This window comes from Streptopelia decaocto (assembly GCF_964273445.1).
Source record: "Streptopelia decaocto genome assembly, chromosome: 2".
NCBI classification, from domain to species: domain Eukaryota; kingdom Metazoa; phylum Chordata; class Aves; order Columbiformes; family Columbidae; genus Streptopelia; species Streptopelia decaocto.
The window spans coordinates 69,180,286-69,203,435 of NC_138655.1; the positions used below are offsets into that span (position 1 = coordinate 69,180,286).

Consider the following 23,150-nt stretch of genomic DNA (forward strand, 5'->3'; position numbering starts at 1 on the left):
TCAATACCATATGAGCTGTTAGATGTATACGCCTGGCATTGCGTGTTTTATTTGCCAGGCAGCTGATGAGCCTCCTATTTTAACATAGAAAAAAATACTCCTTTTGTATTAATGTCATAACACTGCACAAACAAAAGATTATTTGGTTCTACTAGCACCTACGTTGTCTGAAAACAACTAAGATAGATTTGATCAGTGTAACAAGATGCTAGAAAAAGAATGTGGGATCGATAGGTGAGCTGCTACACGGTACAAAAAATACAGATGCCACCTACAGATGTTGAAAAAAGTGATTTTAGTGCATGATAAAACTATGGTATGTCATACCTGTTCCATTACATAGTGTTACATGTGTGCCAGCTTGTTCTGACATGCCAATAAAGCAGTTCTCCTTTCCTTATGAAGCTTTGCAAATAGTGCAGCATACCTGCTGGTATCTTCCCAGGTGAGGAAGATGTTTGCAATTTGTGTAAATTCTTATCTTTAAGTATGATGTAAACATCACTAGAAAAAAACACCACTGAGTAGTCTATATAGTACACTCAGTTCTTACTCATCTTGATAAGTTAGATTCAAGACTGTCAGTAGATTATTTTTCTTAGGGATTTCTTTATTTTGAGCAGTGTCTCTGGTATGCCCTTTGAACCCTTTTTAATCTTTGATGAGTCAGTCTCTTTATGCAGTGGAAAATGATATGCGTTTAACCTAGTTTTTAGTACTAAGGCTTAATAACATAAGGAACTTAGCCATAATAGTTCTAGCAGACATGTTCTACTGTGGTAACTTTGCAGACCTCCTATTCTGACATTGTTGCTCAAATTCCTGAGAACTTCCTCTTTCCTAGGTGCAGAAGTTACTCGAGAATAGAATTGTAGAATAACCTTTCCATGAGGGAAGTGGAATGTCAGTTATCTTACAGAGGGATGCATTCCCAGGCTTCTGTGGCCAGTATCCAAAAGGTAAACAAGATGTAACTCGTTCCTTCATCTGTGTATCCTTTCCAGGGTCTTGAAGACAACTGGCAGCTCTAAGGAAGATAATGTGTTAGGCATTGACTGTGTGTATTAAAACAAATTGGTTAGACGTGCACCTTTCTGAAAACTGTAATTTGATCTTGTGTGTCATGAGAGCCAGATGTATTAAACCAATGTACTTTAAAAAAAAAAAAAAAGCTTGCTTTTTTAGTTAGGCTTCCATTTTTCATGGTCTTGACTAAATAGATGTTTTGGAGAATAACTGAGATGTTTAAGTTAAAGCTTGATGTCTACCATTATCCTTCTACTTCAGCAGGTTTCCACAGCTTGATCCTCACCCTAGTTTATGGTTTATCATGAAAATTCAAAGCAACTAGCAGCTTTAATAGTGATGAAAGCTAGAGGACAACTGGGACATAACATGAGAAAATGCTTTGTTTCTAAATGCTGCATTGTAAACAAAATGCATTAATTCAGTATGAGTTACACACAAAGTCAGGAAAGGCTTGTTACCAACAAACTGTCAATCTGATGTCTGTTCACTTTCAGGAATCTTAAATTAGGGAGTGGGGGAAAGTGGGAGAGTTTATGACTCACATGGGTTAGGAGGTAATAAGTCTAAACCTACGTTTACATTTAAAGTAATGTAAAGCTTTAAGAATGTTTTTAAAGTGTTAAATATTTGTCATTTGTTAATGTTGTGCTTCCGTGATTCACTGGGGAAAATGAATTCACAGGGAATGAGAGAATAACTCAGGCTGGGGAAGGACGATTTCAACTACATGAGGCTTTGCAGCCCCTGGATGTTGTGAAAATGGGGCTGGGAAGCGTTGATGTTGCTTGCAGGCATGTGTGTGCTCCCCACTGACTCTCTGTGGCCCATGGAGTCTTGGCACTTCACTTGGTGCGGAATCTCTGAGGAGGAAGGAAAGAGCACTCTCACATTAGAATAACCTGTAATTTTGTTGGATTGATTGTGTCAGTAAATACATGATATTTAAAAAAAAAAAAAAGTTGTCTTTTAATTGGAAACCCACAGTTATTGAATAACACAGCAGAGTCATTTCCTCCTCTGAATGTTGGGGGTGGGGGAGGGAGGATGGCAGAGACAGACAAAGAAGCCATCCTGTTTCTCAGAGCATGAAAGGGTTTTTATCATTCATTGAGGACATGAATTCAGTACTCTGTATTGTGAGAAGAGAGTATTGCCTTTCAGTAATGATGAGTATGACAGATGTAAGATAACCTTGTCTTGAGCTAGGACGGTAAGTGACTGAGGTGACTTCCTCCTCTCCACCCTCACCCGGAACACTGCCTATTTTGAATCTCATACCAAAGGCCTAATAATCTGTACGTGATGTAGTAGGTCAAGACTGTGCAGTCTGTAAGGGGGGTTAGGCATCCATATTGGTTTTACGTGGCAAGGTTTTGGTAGCAGGGGGGCTGCAGGGATAGCTTCTGTGAGGAGATGCCAGAAGCTGCCCCCATGTCAGATGGAGCCAGTTCCAGCTAGCTCTAAGACGGACCTGCCACTGGCTAAAGCTGAGCCCATCAGCAACGTTGGTAGCAACTCTGTGATAACATACTTAAGAAAGGGTAACAAAATTCTGCACAGCAGCTGTGAGAGAGGAGTGAGAAAACTGTGAAAGAAACAGCCCTGCAGGTACCAAGGTCAGTGCAGAAAGAGGGCAGGAGGTGCTTCAGGTGCTGGAACAGAGATTCCCCTGCAGCCTGTGGTGAGGCCAGCTGTCTCTCTGCAGCCCATGGAGGTCCACGGTGGAGCAGAGATCCACCTGCAGCCCATGGGGAACCCCATGCTGGAGCAGGTGGATGCCCAAAGGAGCCTGTGACCCTGTGGGAAGCTCCCACTGGAGCAGGGTCCTGGCAGGACCTGTGGCCCGTGGGGGACCCACACTGGAACAGTCTGGTCCTCAAAGACTGTGCACTATGGAAGGGTCTCATGCTGGCACCATTCCTGAGGAACTACAGACCATGAGAAGGACCCACATTGGAGAAGTCCATGAAGGGGACTGTATCCTCTGGGGTGAACTCCAGGCTGGAGCAGGAGAAAAGCATGAGGAGGAAGGAGCAACCAAGACAAAGTGTTAGGGACTGCCCCTGTTCTCCAGTGCCACTTGCTTGGAAAGGACGTAGGAGAGTCAGGAGTGAAATTGAGTCTGGGAAGAAGTGGCAGGGGGACGCACACATGCAGAGGGAGAGGTGTGTTTACTTCTGTTTTTATTTTTCACTATTCTATTGTTATTAATTGGCAGTTATTTAAATTAATCTTCCCTCGGTTGAATGTGTTTTGCCCATCACAGTAGTGATCTTCCTGTACTTGCCTTGACCTGATATGGAATAGGATCCAGCCTCATAACACCATTGCAGCCCTTTCCTGATCTCTGTTTTGTTGGCATCCTTGTGTACTGCCTTCACACAAGTGACCTGCACACCCCGACTTGGTGTCTTCCAAAAAGTCAGTGAAGATGTGTTTAATGTCTTCCTCCATATGGTAGATGAAGGTGTAAAACAAGATAGGTTCCGAGATAGATGCCTGAGGAATTCTCTTTACAGGTGGTCTCTAGTTAGTGTACAAACCATTAATCACTACCCTTTGAGCCAAGTGACCCAGTCACACACAGTAATCCACCTATCTAGACTATAATGTTCGAGCTTGGATGAATGGATGTTGTAGGAGACCATGTTGAAAACCCAACAGTCAAGATAACTAACTTGCTGATCTTTCATCCAAGATTTGAAAAGAGGGCATAATTTAAGCTCTTCAGTATACATGATTGGTGAGTGATTGAGCATTCAGTTTATCGATCTCTTGATCTGAATTGCTTGTTTCCCCCCCAACATATGGTATTTTCTATACAGTGAGATGAAAAACTGAGTTTTTCTTAATCTACAGACTCTCTGGCTGTATCAACAGTCATATGTGCTTTGTTTCATAGCTTGAATAAGTTTCATCACATACCATGTGTTTTTCCTGAATTGACACAGCTGAACAACTGAGTTGACACTTGTCTTTCCTGTGTCATTGGTACAGGGCTGTATTTGGTTGCAGTTAAAAGCTCTGTTGGCTACATGGGTATGATTTCAAAGTCAGCTGAATCTTGCATGTCATTTAAAAGCCATTAGGCAGCAAAATTGTCACTGTGGTCGGAGTTTGGCTTGTGTTACTTTGCTTCAAGAGAGGAACCAGAGTTTGTTCTTGACTCTGTTGTCCAAGCCTGGAAATGAGAAACATTGTTTCTGTTAATGATAGAATAGGGAATTTGGGCAGCAAAATCTGATCCTCCAGTGACTTAGTCACTATTCAAATAGTCAAAACACTTTGTATTAACGCTGATGGTTTAGGTTTAATTGAATGTTGATTGAGTATTTAGTTGAAGTATTATGGGTTTGTGGGAATTCTCTGCTCCTGTGTTCGCTTTCATTGTGAAATAAAATTCTTCTGAGACAAAGAGCCCCTTACTAGTTTTGGGCTTTACAAACAATTTTTGTTAGTACCTGCACGGAGGCTGTCTTTGCAGCTGTAAAGAACTGGCGGGGCAGCCTTTGCTGGGGCCACCACAGAGTGATTTCAGTTGTAACAAGTTCATTATCCCTCCAAATAAAACCTATGCTGGGAACTGTCTTCATGTTACAGTGGCTTTTGGATATGGACTTGGCCATGCTAGCAGGGTCTGATATATTAATATTGTCAGGAATTGATGCATTTCTTGCTGTTTGTTTCCTCACATTTAAAAAGAAAAGCCTAAGAGACCATGTTGCTGTTTTAAACAGCTAAGATGGTTTTGATCTCCTCTGTCTTGAGATCCAGACTCCGAGCAAAAGATTTTTGCAAAAGGTGTCAAGCATAACAAAACTTCCGTTGAGCTAAGTGTCCAGGTGGAAAGAACCAGCCACAAGGAATGCCTCATTTACTCCTTGCAGTAAACTGGGAGCATCACCAGCTTAAGTGCTACTGAATCTCTGTTAATCACTGTGGCAACAGTGAAGTTTTCCTATTAAGCTCCTATTAAGGCGTTGTTAAGACATAGGTAAAATAAGCAAGCTGTAAAGCTGATACTTTTTTTTTTAATTTCCACTATAGTTCTTTGAATTCTGTTTTATTTCCCTTGACATGTAAATGGCCAGAATCTATTTAATGGCATGGAGACAGGCAGGGTAGCCAAACCTCAAAGTGAAAGACAAAACACACATCTTCCTGTAAATTATGAAAAACTACTGCTGCAGATGGATTTTCAAATCGAACCATATGCAGGATAGCCTTGCAAAAATTGGTAATCTATCTATATTCTCGGGGATGTATGTACATGTAGCATGTACCTTTGATCATGTGTTTTCATTTGTATTTTTGCCTAGAAAATTCTGGAGGCAATATTTCAAAATACATCCAAAGGAAGTGCTGGCATATGATATTCCCTCCAAGCAGGCAGCAAAAATTGCAGCTTGCAGGGAAACTGACAGGGGAAAAGTCTGACACTTCTGCAGATTTGTGATTCCTCTTTTCTGTCCATCTTTTTTGAAAATGTCACTTTGCCAGATTCTGATCAATACTGTGCTTTTCTGCATACTAACTATGTGGTCAGAGGTTTTGTTAATAATCACTCTGTTTTTACCTTCTCAGCCTCTTAACTTGATTGGATGACCTGTTGGTTGGCATGAAATGTAAGAAATCAATGTTATCTATACCCTGCTTGCTCTTCTCCTCATGTTGACAGTCAGAACTTCTAACATAAATGTGTTTTTTCTTTAATTAAAAACCAAAACACAACAGGCACATCATTGCTTGTTCATTCTTCAGAATGGAAATAAACAGAATGTTGGGCTGCCATGCCTATTTCAGTGCTGTAAGGTATCCATTTCTACTTGAGATCCAAATATTTATAACAGAGCAAGATGTTAAATTCTCTAGCATGCTGAGAATGTAACTTGTCTCATAAAATTCCTTTGCAGCAGTGAGGAGATTAGATTGCTGGAGTTCATTTCAATATAAGAAACCTAGGTCTGGCATTAGGTTGTGGGTTTTTTTCATTGAGCAGTGGCATTGTCTGAGCAGTGATTTCTATAAGCTTGAACTGTTGTGCATTCTAACTTTTTTTGTTTTTTAATTATACTAGTGAGGTTTTTTTTTTAATAATAAACACATGCCTGGTTCTATTGCATCTTCTGTCTTCCCAGAAAGAGATATAATTTGTAGTGATCTTCCTTAATTGCATATACTTGGCTAATTATGTTTGTGTTTAAAAAGAATTATGTCTTCCTGGCTGCCCACTAAGTAAAATATTTTTAGTGGCAAACTTCCCTGGTCTTTCTCTGTTCTTTAAACTGCTGATTATAAACCTACCGTTTAAGAGGTTTTACTGACTTTTCTGAATCTCTGGATTTCTGATTCTCTTCAGAGAGAAGCAAATAATTGGAGTTGATTCTTTGGAGAGGCTTGTGAGTTAGTGCATGAAAGAACAAAGAGTGAAGTGTGCTGAAGTCTGTTGGCTGTCTGAATAAATAGGTAACTTCTACAAGTTTGTCTTTGGATTTTAAATCCCTAGAGCTTCTGAGGAAGGACCACCTTAGAGCTTTGTCGTCAAATTCTAAACTGCCTTTGTGGTCACCGCTTCTAAGTTTCACTTCTTTGAACTTCATTTAGTGGCTGTAACTGTCAGGGTGATCAATAATGAATAGGATTTATATGGAAGGTTTAGCACTTTATAAGACTTTGTGCCAGATAAGGGAATAGCTAATTGATGTTAACATCAGCATGCATGTGGGATTAATCTTCTGCTATTAAAACTTCCGCAAATAGTATGTATTATTGAAGTTAAGTATATGCACAAGGAAACAATCGAATGTGAATTATGTGAATGTAAACAGCATGTGATATTTATGCCATGAGAGAGGAGGGGGTTTAAGGAACTTCTAATTTTATCTGGACGTAAATAAAAGTAAATTCCCGCAGCACATGTGATGTCATATTTCTAAAGGAATCTGCGCCTTTTTGCCTTTACAGGTCCTGTTCTATACACTAAAAGCAGTGATCTATAACGCATTGTGTAAGATGCCTGTTTTTAGAGCAACCCCTCCAGGTCTTTCCTCCCAGCCACCACACGGCTTCACGGCCTCCTCCTCGCTCCATCACCCAGTGCTCCAGAAACAGCTTTTGGCACAACAGGCCCTGTCCCAGGCTGTGCAGTGTGGTCCATAAGTGAATGTTTGTGTGGGGAGGGGCTTTGGAAGTGCTGTTGCTTTAAATCAGTAGTGGTGTTACACTGGTGTAACCTCCCCCTGTGGGCACTTCTTTAGTGGGCGTAGAGCTGTGCAGCTGCACTGACAAGCCTTTGGGGTTAGAGGTGGAAACAAAACGTGTGGCTTGGCTGGTGGGGACAGCAGGGACTGTATAAAGTACTTCTGCTTCATATTGCATGTATGTCTGCCTGGACATAACTGCTGGTCTTAGATGCATCTGTGCCAGACAAACATTGCCAGTAGACCCTTACCAGTAAACTGTTTTAGACAGTCATATGTGTCCTATTATAAACAAGTTAAAAAAATTGAGAAGAGTTGACTCAGGCACACATACATGCATATTTATACGGAAGGCTTCTGTTTGTATCGAAAATTCTGTTTCTACAATTGCATCTATTTAAAACCGTTTCTACTCATGGAGCATTGAAATGCAGGCATACGAGAAAGCAAAGATGTCTTTTGAAACTTTGGTACTGCCATTAGCATAAGAAAACAGAGAGTCTTTGCTGAATTCTCCTGGGATTCTCCTCTAGTAGCATTTGCCTCTTTCTTCTTGCTCTTCTTTTAGGTCAGCTTAGCTTATGCCAGTGTTCAGTGTTATTTCTCAAATGCAATTTAAAGTCATAGCCTAGAAACTTCTCTAGCTCTCCAGCAAAATGACACCTATATCCCACCCTTATTTGTGCAGGAGGGCAATGGGTAGCTCATGCAAGAGAAACTTAACGTTACGTGTTTGATGCTGTTTTCCCTTAGAAATGGCTGCCACTTCAACACCCACAGCTGAGCTTTATCAGCTTCTACTTCTTCCTGTGAGCATGTAGAATTGTAAATTATATCTTGAGTAGAATCCAATAGTTTAAGAATTCTCAGCATAGGCTTTTTTTTTCTCATCCTAGCTACTTGGTGTTTCTTCAGCTGTGTGCTTGAACCTCAGGTGCATGTAGTATTTCTGGCAGATCAGGAGAGGGAGCTGGCAGTCTAGGGGTGAAAAAGAGTGTTCCTTCCATACAAATAATTACTTTTGTTTGTTTGTTTGTTTGTTTTGTTTTGTTTTTTAAATTGTGCCTCTGAGTGTAGAAATGTGACGGATGGGGTAACCTGTCTGTATCTGAAATAACAGGAGTCTGAACGAACTTCTAGAACACAAAGTTACAAGTAAGGATTTTTTTAATGAGTTTGTTCTGTGACTGATGGTAGTTTTTATCTGTGGCCTGAGGGTGCCATTTCGAAGTGTTGACAGTGCTTTTCTCTTGGAAGAGGTCTGTGTTGCCAGTAGTTCATGTAGGTGATAGGGACAATAAACAGAAACTCTCACCTTCCTTCGAGTCCGATAAAATAAAAATTTCACTGCTGATATTAATGTTGCCAATAGTAATTGCACTTATAGGACACCCATTGCAGTAGTATCTGCTGGCTCTTCATGTGGCTTTTGGAGAGATTAAAGGCTCTTCAAAGACAAAATGCCCTTCAGACGACCGCTGACTTGATAGAAACACAAACTGGCCCAGCGCAAGGGTTTCTCCACTGGGGTGGGTTAACCTTGGCCAACAGCCAGGCTCCCACCCAGCCCCTCGCTCAGTCCCCTCATTAGCAGGATGGCGGAAGAAAATACGGAAAAAACAGGAACAAGAAAGCTCATGGGTCAAGATAAAGATGGGCTCAAATCCCCTCCTTCAGTCCTGACTTGTACCTGCTTCCTTCCCACTGCCGTCAGCGGCCAGTGGGTCCATTGTGGAGATGGCTGGAGCCAGCTGTGTCCAGTATGGGGCAGCCTCGATATCTTCCCTGAGAAAACTGAGTGGTGAATTTCTCCCTTCCAGATAATGTAAGTTTTGAGACGTGATAGTTTCATGCTTCTTTTTTCACCACCAAAATGGACTTCTGAGGCTCTAGGTGTGCTACTTGAAATAGTTTTTGAAGGGCTGAACTGTAAAGCTCAGTGAAAATGTGCATATTCAAAAAAAATCAAAACTGTGTTGACCTAAAGAAAATGGGAAGAGCAACAGTAACTCCAAAGTGTCAGAAAATATTTAACATTCAAATCTGTTTTCTCATGGACCAAAAGACATGCCATATGCAAATAAAAAGCCTCTTTTCATCATCAACTACGATCACTTTAGAATGAACCAGTTCATTGCATGCTGAAGCAACATTGTGGGTCAAGAAACCAGTTTCTGGCATAGCGCTACACGTAGTTACTTTTGCTTTCTCTGAGAGACTGCAAATAAGAAGATGTAGACATTAACACCTTGTGAATACTTTTAACTTTCCATTTAGCTATAGCTTTATTCAGCATGACTGTAGATAAAGGTAGCAGCAAACAATCATTGAAGCTTAAAGAACATTTTAAAAATAAGTACCAAGGCCTCATATTTGTTCTGGAACTGTTTTATTTTCAGCAAATACTCTTTAATTTAATTGCCTTGATTTTGTCGTGCTTTCATATAAAGTTAGCACTGTACCCATCATTTTACAGAGCTAGTCTACTTGTTGTACTTGCCTACTTGAGGAAGAGGCACAATGTGTTTCAGAGGTGGGGAAGGAAGTGTCGGGAAGCATGGATGCGCAAGCTGGCAAAGGAAACTGTACTCACCCTTCAAATCTCAGCTGACTTTCTTGAATCTGTTTTATGTTTTAAGTGTTGCTGTACACATGATGTTTTTCCAACAGGTTACTTGGCATGTTTTTGGGCTCTTTAGTGATCGTTCTGTATGTCAGGTACTTCCCTCTCTGCTATATTTTTCAGTATATTTTTATTATGCTGTGCTGTTCTTCCAATCTTTGATTAATCTCAATGAGTTTGTACTTTATGAATAATTTAAAATATTTTCTTCATTCCTATTACTGAGCTTGAAAATAGCATATTATTCTTCCCTACCCTTAATTGTTTGTGTTTTGGGTTTCTTGTTGTTGTTTGGATTTTGTTTGTTTGGGGTTTTTGTTTGCTTTGGTTTTGTTTGTTTGGGTTTGCTTTTTGTTGTTGTTGTTGTTCACAAGTGACCTCCTAGCAGGTAGAAAGCTTAGGCTAATACAAGAGACTTGGACAATGTCATGCTAGCATGGTAAAGGTATCATGATGTGACTAGAAGCCCAGTGCTATTTGGGTTTATGTAGCACCTGGTACCTATAAGACATGGTGATCTAGTTATTTGTTCTTGTTCAGGCTCCTCCTCTGCAATAGTTCTATAGACTTTCTACCTTCCATCCTTGCTGTCCTGTGAAAAGGAGCAGAGGTGCTACTTGTCTTTTCACAGTCATTAATCCTTAATTTCATCTACTTTAGCGTGGAGCGAACCCTGATTCTTCTTGCCAATAATTGGTGGAGATATGAGAGTTTAAATGCTCTTGAGAAATGCTGCTGTGCAACAATAATGAGGTTTACTATACTCACAGTTTGGGGATTTTTTTTTTTCTTAATATCTGTCTGCAAATTCTCATTGGCATCTTAGTTGAAGAAAACCAACTTACTTGCACTGTTATGTGCCAATCTATCAGCAGAGAGAATGTACTTAAACAGTAGTGCGCTGTTTCTTTATTTGAAGTTGCCCCACCCCCTCAATGGGATGTGACATGTGAGAGTTCTTGTTTCTGTGAGTCCTAGTTTTCTCATAGACTTTGGGAGTAGTTTGAAGGCAGTGGCTTCATTTGTTGGTTGGATTTTTTTTTTTTTTTTTTTTTGCTTTGCTCATAAGCTTCTTTTGCTCAGGAAACAGTAATTTTAGTTTGAAGTATTGACAAAAAATGATGGGGAGCAGTGTGTTTTCAAGGTTATAATAAATACGTGCTAGTCTGGTGGGATTTTTTGCTTTGTTTTTTCTTTTCTGGTCTCCTGATGAAGGGCTGGGGTTTTGGTGGTGTGTGTATGCATTTGGCCTTTTTTTTCCAGGATGAGGTTAAGGTGGTTTTGACTCTTTTTTTTAGCTAATTTCTCAAGGGGGATAGAATGAATTTTGTTGTCCTTCAGCTAAAAGTTCACATGCATCATCAGTTGCATTTTCTTCTGGGCATGTTCAGGAATGCTGCTTGTTTCTATGGTCCGTATTACATTTAAACATAATTTGCATGCAGCATCAGGCTCTGAAGCAATGATGCTCTTGCTGCCATGACAGGGTGAGAAGCTTAATGGTTATTTCATCAGTGTCACATTTTCAAGTGAGCCTGGAGCCAGAACTGAAAACTGGAAAATGGTTGACTAGTAAGAAAATAACATAACTTCACATAGCTTGAGCAAGTTAGGCAGCCTCATGGAAGTATGATGTGTTAAGAAATAACTTGCTTTTCTTTTAGTCTTAACAGTGAATTAATTGTATATTGACAGAAAGCAATATTTGCATAATTACAAGCACAAAAATGCAGCTCTCTACATTGTTCTTAATCTGTTCAGCAGATCCCCTGGGAGGAGGCCGGGATGGGCACCCAGGTCATGGCTGGTTTGCAGAGAGCAGCCTGCCCTGTGCAGAGTGTCATCTCTGGATGATGGCAGCATGGCAACTGGAATTTGAAAAACTGTTGCCATCTTTGACAGTACCACCTGTAGCAGCTGGATAGCACAGTTTTCAGTGCAGCTTTTGGAAGCCCAGCTGTGGCCTCAAATGTGTACTTGGCTGAAGCTGTTAGATATCATAGCAATTGTGCTCTACCATATCATATGCAGCTCTTTTTAGTTAAGAGCAAGCTCTGACATGTCTCCAAGAGTCATCATCCAAAGGATGACTGTAGTCACATACCCCCCAGTGACCAAGCTTAGAGGGTGCAGAGGTGGTTGTCCAACCCTCTTCCCAAAGGACCTAATGAACAGATTTGTAAAAAAGTAGAAAGAGTTGCATTTTTTTGTATTTAAAATTGTGCAAATATTGCTTTCTTTTGGTACAGAAGAATGTGTTTGAAAAACTGAGGCCTTGACTGTTAAGAAAGCAAGTTAAAGGACAGATGATAATGGGCACCAGGAGTCAAGGCTAATTAGAAGGCAAGATGGCTTTATGTGTGTTTTAACCTGTACTATGTCTAAAATGCTGGAAAACAACATTGCCAATGGCTGCTAAAAGGCAAAGCAAGCTCTCACTACCAAGCAACATGGCCAGCAGATAAATTGTAGAATTGAAAAAGGAGTTATTAATAGTTCCATTTTAAGAGGGCCAAGCAGAACATACTGAGCTACTCTGTTCCAGGACCTGCCAATGAGAGGAAATGCTCATGCCTTTGGAGTAGAGCAGTATCTGGCCTGCAGAGCAGAGGATTGAGAACTGCAAATGCTCCTTTACTAATTTACTAGAAGCTAAAACCTGGTATCTGTCACCATGAGATCATAGAAGCTCACACTGCAAAAATATTTGATGTATTGCAGAATACATAATCCTGTGCTTTCTTTATTAAAAAAAAAAAGCACCTAAATGTGCCTTTTCTGCTCATTTTTCCTACTACTTGCTATTCAGTTTGGGACACATTACAGTTAACTGGCTTTTACCTTTTTCTTGGCAGTAGCTTTTTTTCCTTTTCTTTTGTTATCATTTTGTCAGCTTGCAGGCCATTCCATGTACTCTGGCCTATTTGACAGGCTGTTTTCCCAAGCACAACTTCAGCTGTTTCTGAAATCTGTTAATAGTTTGCGATGCTGTAGTCTGAGCACTCTACTATGACTCAATGATTTCAGCCACTTCACTTGGGTTCACATAATGCACTGTGCTTGGTTGCTACGTGCTGCACTTCAGTTCGGCCAAGTTGTGCACAGAGCTCTCCAGCTTTGCTGTTTGTGCTCGAAGAGTGATCGATGGCATTCTTGCACTGTATCTGCACCGAACTGGGATTTTTCTGGCTTCTGTGTCTGCTTTTGCTGCCCTTTGGCAGAACCTTTCAAACAATCCTGGAAGAGCTAAAATCAACACTGATCAGCCTGTTTGGACAGAGCCAGGTGGCTGATGAATTCGCCCTTCATGCCCACCAAAAGCATGTTAAACACCTCTCGCTTATTCACATGTCAAGTCTGGAACAGTTTCTAATTAGAGAAGTTAATCTTTGTTTTGTCAGGTTTTAGCTGACAAGAATTTCCATAGATTCCCTGAGACTGGAAGTCTTTGGCAGCTAAAAATTCAGCCTACTTGAAATGTGGGCCATGCAGCTGTCACTGTGGGTCTACAAGGTGGTTTATACCTGTGCCCATTTGAGTTCGTGTAGGAGGACTCATCAATAAGTCCTCATTAAATGTATGCATTTTCTTTAATGCCATGATTCATGGTCCCGAAGAAAATATGATGAGGGGTTATTTGAGAAGTACTGCAAGGAATGGAAGAAGCTGGAATGACATGGGCTGACTGATGTGAGAAACATCTTATTTTCTCTTTCAGTAGTTGCCCATTATCATGGAGCTTCCAAACCTGCAAGTGCAATTCAGTCTTTCTATGTTTCTTCAAGGACAAAGAGACAAAAGAGAACACAAGTGACTGCCTCGTGCTAGTTCAGTTTTACCTTGGGTTGCAGCTGTAGTTTTGTTTGTAAGCTGGACACCTGAAATGCCTCCCCCCCATTTTTGCCTGGGAGGTTTCATAGTGATCACACAAGTTCTCTTGAGTTTCAAGGAACACTCCAGCAGAAACTGTCAGTGGTTTAACTGTTGAATTTTTTAAAATAATAAAAAAAAAACCTCCAAAAAACAAACAAGGTTTTGCAGCTTTCCCTACATCACTGTTCCAAAATATAGTAATTTTCTTAACAACAAAGTAGTAACTGTATCTAACAGTATGTGTATGTTGTTTGTTGCCATATACTCCCTTTTTTGAGATGAAGTTATGTAGGTCTTTTACATCTGACAGTTCTGAACCATCTGTCTAGCAAGATGGGACTGTAAAATATTCCTAGTTTAAGGTTGTTTTTTTTTTTTTTTAAATGTATCTTCCAAAAATATGCACAAGTTGAGGGTCTGTAGAGAAAGTGTGATTAGTTAAATTCCAACTGATTTGATATACTTTGATTTTTTTTTTTCTTGTATGAAATCAGTTTCATATTCTTTCTGTGGTACCAGGTTTTGACTGAAGCAGCATTTTTTCTTACCTTCCGTGTTACCAAGAAGGAGGGGAGGAAGAAAAGACCATGTAAATCAGAAGTTTCTCATAATATGAACATTTTTTCAGTTAGAGACCACTTTTATGCATGTGGGCATATATGTTTCGAGAGGAAAAAACCTTATATTTTGCCTATACCACCCATTTCATTTGATGCACAAGTACCAATTTAGCAGTCCGCAATCTAGCTCCCTAGATTATCAGGTAGTGAAGAGGCAGAAGGAAGGAGAGCAGCTTGTCTTTTTCTGTTAGAAGAGGAAAAGGGTTAGTCACCTTTATCTCTCCCTTTAGTGTAACATCTCAAAGAACATTTTTTTGTGAGCGATTTGTTGGCTGCAACAGCTTTATAGTCTAAATGGTGTGAGTTGCTGGGAAAGCTCACTTAGTGACAAGTTAAATGTTATAATCTCCTGTAAGTTGTGTATGTAATACTGCGTTTTATGGTCTGGCCGTGCAGTGCAGAGCTGTTCTCTGTGTAACACGCATGTTGAACATTAACTACTATTTGGGTACAGAAGGTGGAGTGTGCTCTCTAGTTGCTATTGGGTGTGTGACAGTAGAAGATAAACACACTGGGAGTTAATGCCACAAAACAAGCAACCAGGAATAGAGTGATCATAGGGCATCAAATCTGCCTCTTTTCTTCTAGTTTTATGAATTCCTGATGTCTTGCTGTTTCTTTTTTATTGCTTTGGAGTGTTTTCTCCTCCCTCATTTGAGCAAGATCAGTTTAGCTTCTGTTGTGCTTTGGTGTGGCTTCTTTTAAAAAGCACTGAATTTACTGCCTATGAGAAAATATGTTCTGGATACTTTTTGGCAAACATTGTTTGGTTTATAGCACTTACTGTACATCTAAAGATGATGGTTTCTTAGCAATGTACTGCTTTAAGAAGCTGCTGTATTCTCATCTTCTTTCAATAGCATGTTGAAATTTGATTAAGAAAGTCTGTTATTCACCTCTTGCCTTCCCCCCTGCAAAATAATAAAACAGTATCTTATGATGATAATTTCGTGCTTAAGTTTTTGTGCAGCTTGTTTGATTGGAGCTCCTCATTCTGTTCTTGAAATTTGATAAGATTCAATTTCTGTGTTTCTGCTGCTTTGTTAGTAAAACAAACAAACAAAACCCTACAAAACACACACCAACAAAACTCAACTTAGAGAAAATTTGCTACCTACACCTAAGCTTGCTCCATCTTCTTGGAAAAGTAGAGATGAAACTCTTCATCTCGTCTCTTGTTGGAGAAGGCAGGTTTTAGACATATTGGAATCCTGGACAGGATTTCTGGCTGTTGCAATTGATGCTGCTTTTATGAGGACAGCCAAACTAAAGGAACTGAATGCAATTTAGCTCTTCTTCACCTGAAATAATTAATTTTTGCTACAATTCGGGACGAAGCAGCAATGTTTAATATGTTAGAACTTTAAAAAAAAATCCTCAAGGATGGATGAGGGACAGCAGGCACAAAGGTGGTTCCAGATCTCTACTTCTGTGTATAAAATACACTTGTAATTTCAGTCTCTTACTGAGATTTATGATCATCTCGTGTGTAGGCAAGGCATTTTTTTTTTTCCCTCAAGAAGCTGAAAACTTCCTTCCCTAAGTAACACAACAGGGTTTGCATGAAAAATTGGTTTGTTATTCCCTGTTCCTCCTACCCATATGTAACCTCCAAGCTTTGCTGCTTCTAGTGTTTGAAATTGAAGTACTGGGTATCTAAATTCTTGGCTTAATCTCCAAATGGGTGCACAGGCCAATGCAGCCTAGCTTTAAGACAAGCTAACTTTTCTACTAGTATCTGTAGCCCATGATTTGGATTAGTTTTGTTTCCATGCCTATGTGTTTCAGATGGCATGCCAGGTAGGATTTGTTTGTTTGTTTGTTTGTTTTTTTTGCCTTTGTTTGCTTCACCAGTCAAAGGCTGTAAATATGATTGCAGTTAGCAACATTATTGAAAGATTCCTATCAAATCCCATCCATTTTCCTCGCAGTGCTCTTCAAGTGTAGCACAGCACTGCATGACTGCAGTTGCTCTGTGATAACAGCCCGCAGATTTCAGGCAGCGTGTCAAGCGAGCTTTTACTGGAGAATTTGGCTTCCTGGGGTTCAAAAAGTTGGCTCTGTGACTTAGGACACTTAAGGACATAAACCTTTCCTTTCTTTCCTACATTTTGAATTACAGCGAACTTTCAAAGTTTTTCTTTGAGGATGAAGTCTGATGCTGTTGGAATAGCTGCAGGCAGGAATAACATTTTACTGTATCTTTCTTGAAGAAAACAAAAAGCCAATACAATTATTTAGAATAAATAGAATTACTATTTAGAGATTTTTCCCATTTTTCATCTCCTCTCTACCATTTGAACTTAAAAAGAAACTCACCCAAACAAACAAACCCACACCCACCCACAAAAAAAAAAAAAAAACCAACACTTTCTTTTCTGTTACAGAAAAATGCAAAGGGACAGGAGTTGTTTGACCAAATTGTCTATCATTTGGACCTTGTGGAAACTGATTACTTCGGCCTACAATTCATGGATGCTTCCCAGGTTACAGTAAGTATAACTTGTGTTAATTTTTATGTTCTGCAGTAGTTCGTGTTGCGTATTATAGATGTATTACTGGTGCAGTTTCATGGAGAGATGTAGGCACCCTGTTTCCCCAAAAATAGGACAGGGTCTCCTACAAATTTTGCTCCAAAAGATGCTTACTTTTTGTATGTCTAGCTGCCTGGACACTATTTAAACTGACTTTTTAATGAACTGTAATTAGGGGTTATTTTTGGAGTAGAGCTTATATTTCGAGCATCCTCAAAAATCCTGAAAAATCATGCTACCGGGGTAGGTCTTATTTTCAGGGAAACAGGGCATTAGGGGTTATACTGCTGAAATAATTGAGATCATGTTTAGTTCCTGCACATAAAGCCAGGTCCTTTAAATGATTTGTGTCATTTTTTTATGATGTGCACATGACTTGATCACACATGAGTGAAAAAACAACAGTTGTGGGCAAAGAAAAATGAGCTTTATGTTTAATAAGCTCATGGTATTAAAAATGGGCTAAATCTCTTGTGAGTAGGGGTTTCTTGTAACTCCTATCTTTGCTGTTCCATGAACAGATTGTGTTGTAACAGAGAAGAGTTTTCATTCTCTATCCAGTGACCCCCACAGTTGAAAAAAACAAATAAACATACCAAAAAAAACAACACAGATGTAGATTTACAGGTGCAGGTAGATAGATATTTTAGTAACATAGGCTTAAAAGACTGCAGCTTTGTGGTTAAAGTGTAAAAGTGTATTGCCGTATATTTAATAATTTCCTTGGTTCACCTTGCATGTTGAGGTATCAATATGACAGCAGCTTGGGTTGTAGGTAGAGAATGTACAGACTTGGAATACCATTCAAGCATTTGCTTTTAGATTATCTGGTCAGTTCATGTCATTTCCATAAAGCAACAGAAGTCATGTATTCTGTGCTATTAATAAAAAAATGGGAAAGTGTAGCCATAATATTGACATCTTGTGAAAAGTAGGTTCTCACTATCATCTCAGGATTCTCAGCTTTATTGTCTAGCAGCATGGGTCAATGTGATTAGGTCAGATCAGTGTTTTATCAGCTTCACTGTGATCTCTATTTTACCCATGAATTCAAACAAGCAGGAAGCCTGTCCAGATATTGTAATGACTTGATGCTGAGAAAGAGAATCTATTCTTTTGGGGAGGACAAAACTGGTATTATCCATTTAAAGGTTATCCTAGTGTTCCAGTTAATTTAAGAGTATGTGATTATCACTGGAAAATTGTTTGAATGAGGTATGTTCATAATGGGTTTGGGAGTTTTAGGAAGTTTAGTGTGTGTTCCTCATAAAATTTATATTACATAAATTGTGTGTCCTTTTATGATGGATCTGGTGATAAGGACACAGCTAATAGAGCAGAGACTGCTCATAGTAGGAAAAAAAAGAGATTATATTGTCGCTGATTGGGAACTTGATAGCTAGGAATAGTTACCTAGCAAAGAAGTCTGTAATGTTTTGAAAGAAGGGAAGCAGAAAGAGAGAGTGAAACAGCATTTCCTAGGAAGATATAGGGCAGAACAGAAGCAGAAGACCTGGCTGAGCAAGCAGAGCACACTCATTTTCTTGTGTATTTGCAAAACAATATTTGAGATCCCTGTGGGCCCTTTCCAACTCAGGGCATTCTGTGATTGTATAATTGAAGGGCTCTTTTGAATGGTAAGGAAGATGAAGTAGAGACATGAGCCAAGTACATTTTCTGTAGATAATAACTCTGTCACTGGTGTTTGGGGCAAAATGTGCCTACACATGCCCATGTTTTAGCTTTGTTTGCATGCTATTTCTTTACTCTGTATTGAGGGGGAGGAGGGGAAGAAAATCATGCCATCTACAGTTAGAAGAGGGATAAGGGCAATGAACAGCTCTGCAGGCCCTAAAAAAGCCAACATTGCTTGCAGCGCTTTAGTAGTAGGGTTATGGTTTCCTGGATTAAGAAGAGTGTTAAGGGCAGAGTTCTTCACCTTCCCTGGAGTTCAAGGCTGAAAACTCTCATTTGGATGGGTTTTTGTCTGGCTCAAGCTGGGCTGAGAGTAGAGCTTAGAGAGCTTCAAGGCACCAACTTTTATCTTCCCCAGCACCCTGTGTAAAATGGTTCCATGCTTTAGCAGCTTTCCTTGGTCTGTTTTGAACTTGTGACCCACTGATTTAATTTGCATATCAATTAGTGTATAGCCTACATGTGCTTCTGCTTAGTGCCAGCCCAGCCACACAGTGACAGTTGCAGAGCTGGGAGATTAAAGTTGTGTAAACTCCATGAGGCTCTAAGCCTTTGTCTTTGTTAAGGGCCAAACATCTTTAAGCCACCATTTTAATAAGAGAGCACAGAATAGTCTTTGAATAGTAGAGATTGCTTCTGTGTGCTCCAAGGCCAGCAGCTTTTTGCCAACGAGTCGGGACAGGCAGTGTCGATAGCTGTGACTTAGAAAAGAAAATCATGGTTAGACCTTATCTGCTTTGTAAGGAGGAAAAAAACAAAACAAAACACAAAACCAACAAACAAACAAAACACACCCCCCCACAAACACACAAAAAACCCCTTTGTTTGAACAGCTTATTTTTAGTGTACTCCCAAAAATAATTTTGCAAACAACTTTAAAGTTGTGAAAGGCAGGATGTCAGGAGTAAGACGGTAAATACTGTGAAGTCTATTTGGTGAACTCTGCATCAGTTTTTATCTTGTGCTGTTTGAAGAGATCAGTGAATAAAAGAATGTAGACAATTGACCAGTAGTTTATTCAAAAGCAAAGTTTTGGGTACTGATGTACTTTAAGTTACCTGCTCTTAACTCCAGAAGTGGAAATATTTGGGGGAGAGGGGTTGTTGAGTATTGTTTTGTTGTAAGTATTGTTAGTGTGTGGAAGAACTTGACCTAGTGGAAAACCTTTATTCATAAGTCAGGTTTAAAAAATGGTACAGATACATTGGCTGCTGATGTTCAGCACCTTGACTGATCACAATTTACAGGTTATAGTGAGGAATAAAACTGCATTTTACTATGGTTGCATTATAGTAGCTTTGGTCCAACTCTTTTTTCTATCAATTTGGTATAAAAACTCCTGAGACTTAGTGCTCTGCAGCTGTCCTAGTGGTGGGTCTTTCATTGTTCCCATCCTTTTAAAAATTTCTATTTTGCTGTATGTTTAATAGTGTGCATAACATAGTAGTACAGTGGGCCATGCACGTAATTTATAAATAAATATGCATATATTGGAAACGTGTGCCCAAAAACTTCTTTACTTTTTGCTTTATCGAGAAAGGTTGGAGACCACTGCTCTAGGACAGCTCTAGTGAGCCTGGGAACATTCTAAGGCCCTTCAAATATTTCCATTGTTTTGTAATAAAAACTCTGCTCTGCTTTTCTGTTCCTCCTCTTTGTGGAAGGGCAGGAAAAGAGAAAGAGAAGGAAAGAAGGGGTTAAGGAAGGAAATGAGAATCAAAGAAAGAATTTCTTCTTCAGCTAATTGTTACAGGACTTCAACAGGGAAGTAGTGCTTGGGCTGCTGGAAAACTGTCACTCTTATGTAGGAGGTCTCTGCAACGGTTGAGGAAATATAAACCTTACTGGGTTTTTAATTACCATTACTATGGTGTGTGTGTTCTAGCAAAGTGGGAAGCCTTGAAAGGCTTAGTCAAGTTTGGAAGTATCAATAATGAAATGTTGCGAGACCATACTATTGAAGTTGAGTTGCCATGAGGAAGTATCGTATTGATCTTTGCAGAAACTGGTTGTGTGCAATATATTCTATAGTTGGTTTGGGTACTTGACATTTACTTTAACTTGCAGGTAGCTAATGTTTATTCATTTTCTGTCCAGGCTTGTCCTTTCTTTGTCTCTTATTCCAGATCATCATCAGAAAAAGGGCTTCTGTGTTTTACAGCTCCTTCTGAGCTGCAACGTATTGTAGCATTCTCTCAGGATATATTATAGGTCTGTCCATTTCTACAGTTGCATTCTTTCTTCTAGTTGTCTGTCCTGTAGTAGAAAAACATGGATACCTTCCCAGCTGCCCCGGTTTCATGGGAATTCAGAATGGAGGGATTGCCAATGTTGATTGGCTTGGAATTTGCTTCTATTTCTCTCATTATTATGTGTTTGATCACAAGTATAGAGTAACTGAGTGGGAAGATTTAAGATAAATCTTAAATTATTTTTTTTTTTTGCTTTTTGCAAATGAGCTGTTATAATCCTTGAAGTGTGAAGTGTGAAACTTTAGTTGGGAATGCATGCATCTTATTCAGTGATCCTCTAAGGTGGGGGTGTCAAGCTCATTTTCTCTGGGGGCCACACCAGCCTCGTGGTTGCCTTCAAAGGGCCAAGTGTAATTGCACAAGTAGTTACATGTAGGAGTAGTTACATCTATACAGTCCTAAAATTACACTCAGCCCTTCGAAGGCAACTGCGAGGCTGATGTGACCCCCAGTGAAAATGAGTTCAACACCTCTGCTCTAAATCTTTTAAGTCCTTTATGTCTCATCTCTAATGTCACAAAAACGCCTTGGCTTGAAGGTCACTATGGAACAGCCTTTCCCAGATGGGTAGATATATTGCACTCTGCAGCCAGTTGAGCCATTTTGAGGGTGTGTGTGTGCACCCAATGTATGTGACACATTAGGAGGCACTGGATTTATGGCATGTGCACAGCAAGACCTTTGTGCAAGGGCAGCCCGTGCTCATGGCTACAATGGGGGCCCAGAGTTCCCTGGGGCGAAGAGAGTCAGGACTGAACTGCAGCGAGCTGTCGTCCTTGCAAGCTCCCTTTTCATCTGAATTTCTTTAATATTGACCAATTCCTAAATTGGGTTTTGATCCCTTTACTGTGAGAGGTAAGAAGACAGTAGAGGGAGGAGATGGAGAAGGGTGTGTAGAAACTCAAACAGGCTTTTGTGAAACCAGTGTTCCAAGAATAAAGATAAAAAGGGAATAAAAGGGGCAAGAACTGTGTCGTCCAGACTGGGCTTAACCAGCAGCAGTGGGTCAGGACCAGGATCCAAACACTGAGATCCTCACCTATATGGGAGGTGGTAGCTTTGTGGCCAGGTATTTCTGGGAGGGTCAGTATCATGTGTGCTTCATGACATAAGTTTTCAACAATGCAGTGTGAGGGTGGGGCGTTAAGCAAGTTGGACTACAAGGAATAATACCAGAATGCCTTTGTTTTCTCCATGCATCATGAACTAGACTCCTTGATGTTTCCACAGGTATTAGGTCAGGGCCTTGGAGGGACTTAATGCTTCATGACTACTTCTGCTGCATCTGAATTTTCTTTTTAAGGGCTCATTGTTATTCAAATCAAGAGTTTTTTCAACTGTTTGCTTTTGATATTACTGCTGTGACTTCTTAAGGCTGTGAGGGATGTGGAAAAATGATCAGCTCAAACCAGTTAATCAGCCTTATAGTGTGATATCTGGGAGTATTTTACTTATATACTGCTTAATACTGTAACAACAAGTGCTCATTAGGCAAAACAAAATAGGGATAAGCCTTATTTTTCAATACACTGAACACTGGGAGTAAGGGAGCCTGGTAAATATTTTGATAATGCAAAATGTTTCCTTTTCTGCTTCTGGTAGAAACATCCCATTTCCCTAGGAATAAAGTGTACAATTCAGCTGTGACTCTGTTTCCACTCCCTTAATCTCTCTCATTCCTCTGGATGGTGACCTCTTTGGGACTGCAGTTGTTGCAGGATGTGTGTTTGTGGATTGTAGCCCAAAGCAACAATACCAGTTGCAGTTGGTAGGTCCCAAGACCTGTGCAGGCAACAATATCCTGAAGTACTCAGTGCTTCAGTTACTGGTAGTGACAGTGGTATGAACTGGACAAGGGCAACGTGACTGACTCCACAGCGATGTGCAACACCTGATGAATGACTACTTCCAGCTGTGGCTGTCCAAGGCTATATTGTAATCTCTGAACACTTGGTGAGAGACTCCAAAACACTAAGAATTCCCAGAGTATCTTCCAGTAGTACTTACTGTTTCCAGGGAGGCTGAAGACAGTTTCCCTGGCACAGACTTCAGAGGCAGCTGTACAGGGCAGGTGGCTGTAGTACTGTTTATCAGTTATGCTTCTCCACCTCTCTTTTAAGTGTAGAGAAGTCTCCAATCTATCCAGGACAGCAAACAGTTTCTACTGTTTTCTTTTGTCTTTGTGCAGGACTGGAACATAAGCTGGAGTTATTTCCTTAGTTTTCTTCCACAGATTTAGTTGGGTTTGTCACCTGTGTGTTACAAATCCTTTCAGTTTGTTTTCTGAGTGTTTGGACAAAAGTTTCAAAACTAGAGGTAACTTG

At 40.0% G+C, this 23,150-nt stretch overlaps 1 protein-coding gene across 1 annotated transcript in view; it reads left to right on the forward strand.

Annotated features, from left to right (window-relative positions):
* Positions 1–23,150, forward strand: part of EPB41L4B (erythrocyte membrane protein band 4.1 like 4B) — a gene marked incomplete at its 5' end in the record, with an annotated part of 95,429 nt that overhangs the window by 40,514 nt on the left and 31,765 nt on the right. Inside the window, one exon of the mRNA XM_082045840.1 lies at positions 16,733–16,837. Within this exon, the coding sequence (XP_081901966.1) occupies positions 16,733–16,837 (105 nt within the window). The remainder of the gene's footprint in view (positions 1–16,732; positions 16,838–23,150) is intronic.